We start from the raw sequence: 7,607 nt of genomic DNA on the forward strand, positions 1-7,607 counted from the left end.
TCTTGCTGGCCACATACTCTCCGATTCCTTTGTGTCACCGACTAATGCTATTCTGACCATTGCTCTTGATTCTCGTGTGATGTAATTTCTTCCCCTGGCTATACATCTCCACCCAGGCCCTATGCTTGAACTGTAAACTGATTTCCCATCCAAGAAATCCATCTGAGTTTGATTATTCACCCTTTCAACATCTTACACTATAGCAATTACTTCCCTGATGTCATTTCATTCTTAGAATATTGAGTATTGAAATCTAAAGGGGAAAAAAGGCACCTATTCATGGGTTTCAGCACACTAAGGGCAGCTGATGAGAACAAGGTGTGTTTCTGGGTACTGCTCTACAGGGGATGGGGTACCTCTGAGCTGGGAAGACAGGGATCCATGTTAACAGATATCCTGTGAAGTCAACAGTAGGATGCAATCTGTGTAATGCAGTGAAGACGAAGGAGAAAGAAAGAGGGCAGGAAAGACCTTTCTGTCTTTCTGACCCAGCTGCAGGGCTGAAGAGCAAAGGGCAGAAAACACGGGAGTTTATATGCAGCAAGAATGTGGGGATTAGAAATTAAGTCAGAGTCATAAAATTGATGTCAAAAGCTGCATAGAGCATGCTCCCTATAGCTTCTTCATGTTGCAGCCTCTCGTTGCTCTTCATTTCATGTACTCTCTGTTTTGTCTGTTTGGTTTTGCCTGGCACATGGTAATCATTGTTAAGCAAGGCAGTAGGTTCTTGGGCATTTTCTAAAGCTATGAGAATCTGAGGTGTGGTCAAGGTGGTAACTACAGGGAAATGCATAGCTTTAAAAGAGTCACACAACAGAAATGAGTTCAAGCTTGAGATGTTTCCAATCTACTCAGAGTGAATACTGAGCTGAGAGCAAGTCAGGTAGATGGTAATGCAGCTCAGATTGGAAAAACTGTGTGTGGTTGATAAGTGACTGAAAAACTGGATTCTTTGGAAATACTAATGAGGTAGACAAATGTTTAGAAGAACTAATCAAGAAGAGAAAAGAACAAGTACAAATTAAGAAGGAGAGGTAGCCTTTATACAGGGAGGATTAGGAAAGCCCATGTTAGTCATTTGAAAGCCTGGGTGAAACAGGCAATTTACAAACAATGCAAATCTTATTGGGAATATAAGATAAACGACAAAGGGAAATTGGCAAGTTGTCCAAGAACCATTTCCCTTCCAACCACAGGGCTGAGCCGAGGCAAGTTCAAGGATAAACTGTTTTCAGGACTCAATAAAATACCTTTGTTATTTAAATTGCTCCTGGGCTGAGAGCAACAAAGAAAACTGAATGGATTTTTAAAAGCCAGGATCACATTAGATGCAGAGAGGGAGAGAAAATGCCCTTGCCCACAGCTCCCTCACACCGCAGCCTCTACTTTCCTTCAGTTCATGTGCTTTCTATTTTGTTTTGAAAAGCTGAGGTTTGAACCTGGGCCTGGTACCTGTTAGGTAAGTGTTGTGCCACTTAGCTACATCCTGGATTGTCAGCTTTAGTTGTTTGTTTGAGACTGGGGTCTCACCAAAGTTCCCAGGTTGGCTTTAAATTCCCTCCATAGCCCAGCAAGCCTTAACCTTCTAAAATCCCAGAATTACAGGCCTGTGCCATCAGGATCTGCTCAATTCGTGTATTGTACTTTTTAATGATGTCTTCATGTAATTCTTAAGCTCAAAAGAGCCTCTTTAAAACAGAGGCTCTGTCTCATGCAATCTCAATGAGATGTCTCTCCATAATCTAACAAGCTGGATTTAGAGGTAGTGCTTCCTATATACCACACTGTGGCTATTGGGAGCATGCTGATTTCACTGTGGATGTGGGGAAAGCACCTGGCTGGCAAGCATGAGCACTCAAGTTCCAGCCCTGAAACTACATTAAAAACTGGATATGGTGGTATACACTGTAAAAGGAGTTCTTAGTTGGTCTAGATAATAAAGGCCGGAGTCAGATATGTAGAGGGAAATGCTGAGAGCCATAGCACACCTTACCTCCTAAGCAGTTTATATCCTGTTTGTGCTCAGCTATGTCACTTCCTGTCTGTCTGTACAGACCTCGGACCTCTATAGTTAGTTAGTTAGTAGTTTCCTTCTGAAAGTTGCGTCTTTGGAGAGTGCCATGATCATCAATGTGCTGGAACATGGCACACAGCAGGTGGCAGACTTGACTCTGAACGTAGATGATTATATTGATGCAGAAGACCTGAGTGATTTCCACAGGACCTATAAGAACAGTGAGGAGCTTCAGTTTCAGATCAGATGTGGAATTATCACACCTATCCATGAGCAGTGGGAGAAGGCTCGTGTAAGCAGTCCCCATCGGGAGTTCCCACCTGCCACTGCCAGAGAGGTGGACCCACTCCGGATTCCCTCACACCACCCACACCCTTGCTGGCAGCCTCCTTGGAAAAATATTGTCCCCCATGACACTTGTAAACCCAGCCAGGCAGACATACCAGGTGTGAAACCCTGAGCCCTTTTGCTGTCGGGGGAGAAGACCTAGACCACGTCCGGTGTCAGAGAGGTGGCATGATTGTGGATCCCCTGAGTTCTGACTTCCCAAGAGCACTTATTGACCCATCCTCAGGCCTCCCGAACCGGCTTCCCCCTGGTGCTGTGCCCCCAGGAGCTCGCTTTGACCCCTTTGGACCCATTGGGACCAGCCCATCTGGACCTAGTCCAGACCATCTCCCCACACCGGGCTACGATGACATGTACCGGTGAAAGCCTCAAGAATGTAACATCTCAGCCTCCCTTGCACTCTCCCGGAGCTGCCATCACTGGCCCTTTGTTCGCGTTCTTGTGGGCTCAGGGCAGAGGATTCTGCCCATGTGTTTGCAGGCCTGCTGGGGTTGCATCCCTAGCCCTTGTCAGAACCGAGGCACCCGCTGCGGCACCCCACCCAGCTGCATATAGGTCCCAAGGAGAAATCTGTGTGTCTCTATCATCACCAGCTTCTCTCCACTTCCAAGGGAGACTCGGGCAACATAAACCCTCCACCCGATGCAGTCCCGGTCACAGCGCTATAAGACCAGAACGCATTTTGGATGTTATTATTAAGAACCAAATGTCAATATAGAATTCATGTTGCCGGTCTTCCACTTTCCTTTTTAAGTTAATGCACAAACTCTTAAAGGACTGAATGACTCCTAGAAGGGCCCATTCTTTTCAAGCCCCCTTCCCCCCTTTCATAAGTTACTCTTGCTCCTGACATCACTAAGATGAGCTCCACTCGGGTTTTGTGTGTAGAAGTGTGACTGGAACCCTATGAACTACAAGGATGATTTCACCAAAGCAGGCACCGAAAAACTGCTGTGTCCTTCCAAGGGCATCCTCTTCCAGTTGCTCCTGTTTGTGCAGCCTATTGGCTGTTTCCCTGGGCTGCTGTGGTCAGTAAGTAGAGGAATAAACAGAGCAGACCTGTTAAAAAAAAGAAAAAAAAAGATTATCACCACAATACACTTGTAATCTTAGTCTCTCTCTCTCTCTCTCTCTCTCTCTCTCTCTCTCTGTGTGTGTGTGTGTGTGTGTGTGTGTGTGTGTGTGTGTGTGTAAGGGGTAGATTGATAGAGTTTGCTGGCTAGCTAGTCTAGCCTAATTGAGGAGCTGCAGTGAGATTCCCTTTCTCAAAGGAGATACACAGCCTTTCTGAGGATGACATCCAAAGTTGTCCTCCAGCCTACATACACACACACACACACACACACACACACACACAGAGAGAGAGAGAGAGAGAGAGAGAGAGAGAGAGAGAGAGAGAGAGAGAGAGAGGAATAGGAGGAATAGTTCTGAAGGTCCCAACCAAGCAAAGAGCATGTGGATGCCTTGTTGTGTAGCTATTTCCTCTGTTTTAAAACCTTTTGATGTGGATGGAATCTTGTTAAGACTCAGTGATTTCTAAAGGCCCTTTAGACCCCCTAAAGTTCTATAGGTAAACTTCTTTAGCCTCAGAAGTAAACTACTCAAAAGTCTCAGGAAGGCCATGAAACTGACTGCTCCATATTCAAGGTTCTATGAATAGTAGAGACCACTGAGAAGACTCAGACCAGTCCAGCTGCCTAGAAGGCACTCTGCATCTGCTGAGAAGCCTGCAAATTGTTCAGATCTCTAAATCCCCAGCACTTCTGAGCTGTCACAGATTTCAGTGATGTATCGACCTTTGAGTTGTTCCTGTTCCTGTAAATAAACCCTATATTCCTCTAAGTAACCTGCGGCTTCATTGGCTCACCAGATTGGAGTTCAGGGTATTATTATTACATCATTGGCTTCAAATCTTGGGTGTATTCATTTGTTCATATCTCTCTTGGAAAAGTATCATACAGCATTGGTATGCACACACACACACACACACACACACACACACACACACACACACACACACCCAAGACTGAACTTATTCAATAGAAAAAATGCCTTTCAATTTAATGGGAAAGTTCTGAGGGACCATTTAAAAATGGTTGTGATTTAAGATGATAGAGTGAACACACACTTTTTCCTGTCCCCTCTTGCTTCAATCTACATATACAGTAGACAGAGGATACTGCACACATTCATAACAGTAACAGTCTGGAAAGCAAAGTCAAGTAGATATTCTTTTAATGTAAACCACAGTTTTTGTTGAAAAATATAGATGAATAAATTAGATGATTTCACTTTGTGTAAGTAGAAAGTGCTTATGTGGGGGTTCCATACTTGGAGAAACAGGAGTCCTGTGGTGGAAGGGAACAGCTAGGTGAGGTGACCTTCCAGCATCCTGCACCCCGTACACAGAACTTTGGGTCAGGAGGTGAGCACAGCATAATCTCCTTAAGAGTCCCTGGGATGGTGAGCATCTAGTATGCAAACTAATCTCCCAGGACAAAAACTACCTTCCTGTGCGAGAATAGTCACTGGACCTTCCCTGGCCAGCAGATCCCCATGGTCATATGTAGATAGCCAGAAGTCATTACACACCCGAAGGAAGCTGACAGCTTGACAGAGAGCTGCCCCATGCACCTAACCAGAGAAAACAGACTTAACAGAGGGGCAGAATGAAAATGGTAGCCATGAAAATGCAGCAGATACGGAGATCTTAGAAGTGAAAAGCTTGGTGGTCAAAATTAAAGCAGCATAAAACAAAAATCTCTTAACTCAGTACACTGGCTGGCAAGCTGAATTAGACACACAAATGTGCAGTAAAATACAAAACCATGGCTATAAGCATGGGAATGAGCTAGATCTAATTCTGAGTAGAAGTTATTGTGAGTGAGAGGCTAATAGGATTGGGAAGCCCAAATGGGACTCAGCTTTATAGGTTATGTTTTAAGGTTTTTTTTTTTAATTTTAAGCAAATTTAGCTAAGTGTTAACATCTGTTAAGTCTGAGGATTGAAAATATGGAGTCTGTTTATAGCATAATTTTCTTTACCTTTGAATTTTTCTTCAGAATTATTTCATAATTTATGTTTTATGAGAAGTGGAGAGAATTTTGGAAAAGCATATTCCCCGTAAAGAAGCAGAGGGATGGAGCAGAAACTTGAGTGGGCTATGGCACTAAGGGAGACTGCTGCTGGGAGTGTGATTAATGACATCATCTTGTGGAGAGAGAGAGAGAGAGAGAGAGAGAGAGAGAGAGAGAGAGAGAGAGAGAGAGAGAGAGAGAGAGAGAGAGAGAGAGAGCCTGGTGAGGGTTGGTGGGGGACTCACTGAAGGAGCCAAGAAGAAAGGGATTCAGATGAAGGCACCTTGGCACTTGACGATCCATGGAAACAGAATGTCCTGGTAGAGACCTGAAAGGTTCCCAACAGCTTTGTTCCTCAAGCTCGTAGCTATTTTGAAGACTGTGGAGGCTTGGGGATGTGAGGCCTGGGGTGGGGCTTTGAAGACTGTGCATACCTCTGGCGCCTGTGGAGATCCCTCAGCTTTCTATTCCACTATGGAAGAGCCACCACTATACACTTCTAGTGCCTCTCCATGCTGATGAGCCTCTGAAACTGTGAGAAATGGGCCCTTTCTCTCTTGATTCTGTCAGGTCAATTGCCATAGCAACAGGGAAAGTGACTGACTTTCCCTGTTGCTATGGCATAAGTGGCATAAGATGTTCACTCATGCCACACCTCAGAGACTCCTCTGCAGTAGATCAAGGACCCTATTTCTAGAGGGGTCCTCCCTTTGCCCAGAAGACAAGAAAGCCCTTGTCCCTGAAGACACTGGATCACAGAGAAGAATCTGAACAAAGCTCTTCTAAACTCCCCTTGGCTCATTACCACTAAGCCACTTTCCTCTTTTCTAATTGTGTCTCCACAACTACCCATTCCTTGTTCAGACCACGTCAGAATACAGAGGAGATAGTTGTTGTTGCTGTGACAAAATACCTAACAAATACATGCAGAAGAAAGGTTTCTTTTGGACCACAGCTTAAAAGAATTTGAACCTATTATGGTGGAAGGCACAGAGGTAGGATCCTGAGGGGACTTTGTCACACGGCATCTTCTATCAAGAAATCAAGAGCAGGCAGTAAGTGGGGCTGAGCTGCAAACCTTTGAAGACCATCCCAGTGGCCCATTTTCTCTAGCAAGGCTCTACTGTCTTCCCAAACCTTCCACAGCCTTCCAAAATATCATCACCTCCTGAGGCCGAAGTGTTCAAACACATGAGCCTATGTGGTCCACTTCACATTTGCATCCCCATATGTTCCTGGTCCTCCTTGCTGAATGCTCGTGTCATATGAAGCACATATTGAATAAGTATGGATGTGTCTCTTACTAACCTCAATTTTGTGACAGGGTTCTGTCTTGAGAAAAGATTTCTTTCCCCGCTCAGAGCACCTGAAGAAGTTGTTTTTACCTCAGGAGCACCAGGAAGGAGAGATAGACTGGTAGAGTTCAGGGCTTGCTGGTGAAGTACGAAGCTGTGCACCTAAAACCTGTTCTGTTTCTTCAGTGATGTAGAATTCTGAGCTTCCGCTGGAAACTGGATGAGGTGCCACACCATATTTGTTGTTAAATCGGGCTAGTTGAGGTATTGTCTTAAGTCTGGTAAAAGTAATCTTATGAGCTCTAGCGAATGCACACAATGCCCATCACAATTACCGTATGACTAAGTTTCATCCCCTCCCACAATTCTCTTGTGCTCCTTAGTTGCCAGCCCTTTGCCTCACCCAAGATGCTGGCAACCACTGGTCTGATTTCTAAGTCATCTGACTCTCCCGGGTGTTTTGTGAGTTGGGTCACATAGTGTAGCCTTGTGAGTATGGCTTTTGTGACTCAGGTAACATGTGTACAACTCATTTGTTTCTTGTGGCTTAGTGGCTCATTTGTTTCCCTTGATAAGTGGAATTCCATTATCATCCGGGTTTGTAGCCCTTCCACCTTGGGAGGTTTGAACACCACCACTTCTAACCTCCATGCACAGGTTTTGTATGAACACAAATTTACATCATTCTTGAGTCAATATCAAGTAGGATGAAGGAGTTCTGTTGTGTATTTATGTCCACAAGAAACCACTCTAGTGCATTCTCTCAGAAGCTTGCTGTTCTAGAAATGTGGGGTTTGTAAGGTGAAGGCATGACGTCAGCATCTGGGAATAAAATGTCTCCATCTATACCCCTTCCCCAACCTCCACCCTGC

The 7,607-nt window shown here is 44.8% G+C and overlaps 1 protein-coding gene across 1 annotated transcript; it reads left to right on the forward strand.

The window, feature by feature from the left end:
• Positions 1 to 2,094: 2,094 nt before the first annotated feature.
• LOC118239164 (proteasome inhibitor PI31 subunit-like) lies at positions 2,095 to 2,764 on the forward strand. Its single transcript, XM_035447898.1, has 2 exons — positions 2,095 to 2,411; positions 2,465 to 2,764. The coding sequence occupies exons 1-2, from the start codon at positions 2,121 to 2,123 to the stop codon at positions 2,723 to 2,725; spliced, it is 552 nt and encodes a 183-aa protein (XP_035303789.1). The 5' UTR covers positions 2,095 to 2,120; the 3' UTR covers positions 2,726 to 2,764.
• The last annotated feature ends 4,843 nt before the right edge of the window (positions 2,765 to 7,607 follow it).

This window comes from Cricetulus griseus, chromosome 7 (genome assembly GCF_003668045.3).
Source record: "Cricetulus griseus strain 17A/GY chromosome 7, alternate assembly CriGri-PICRH-1.0, whole genome shotgun sequence".
Lineage (NCBI taxonomy): Eukaryota > Metazoa > Chordata > Mammalia > Rodentia > Cricetidae > Cricetulus > Cricetulus griseus.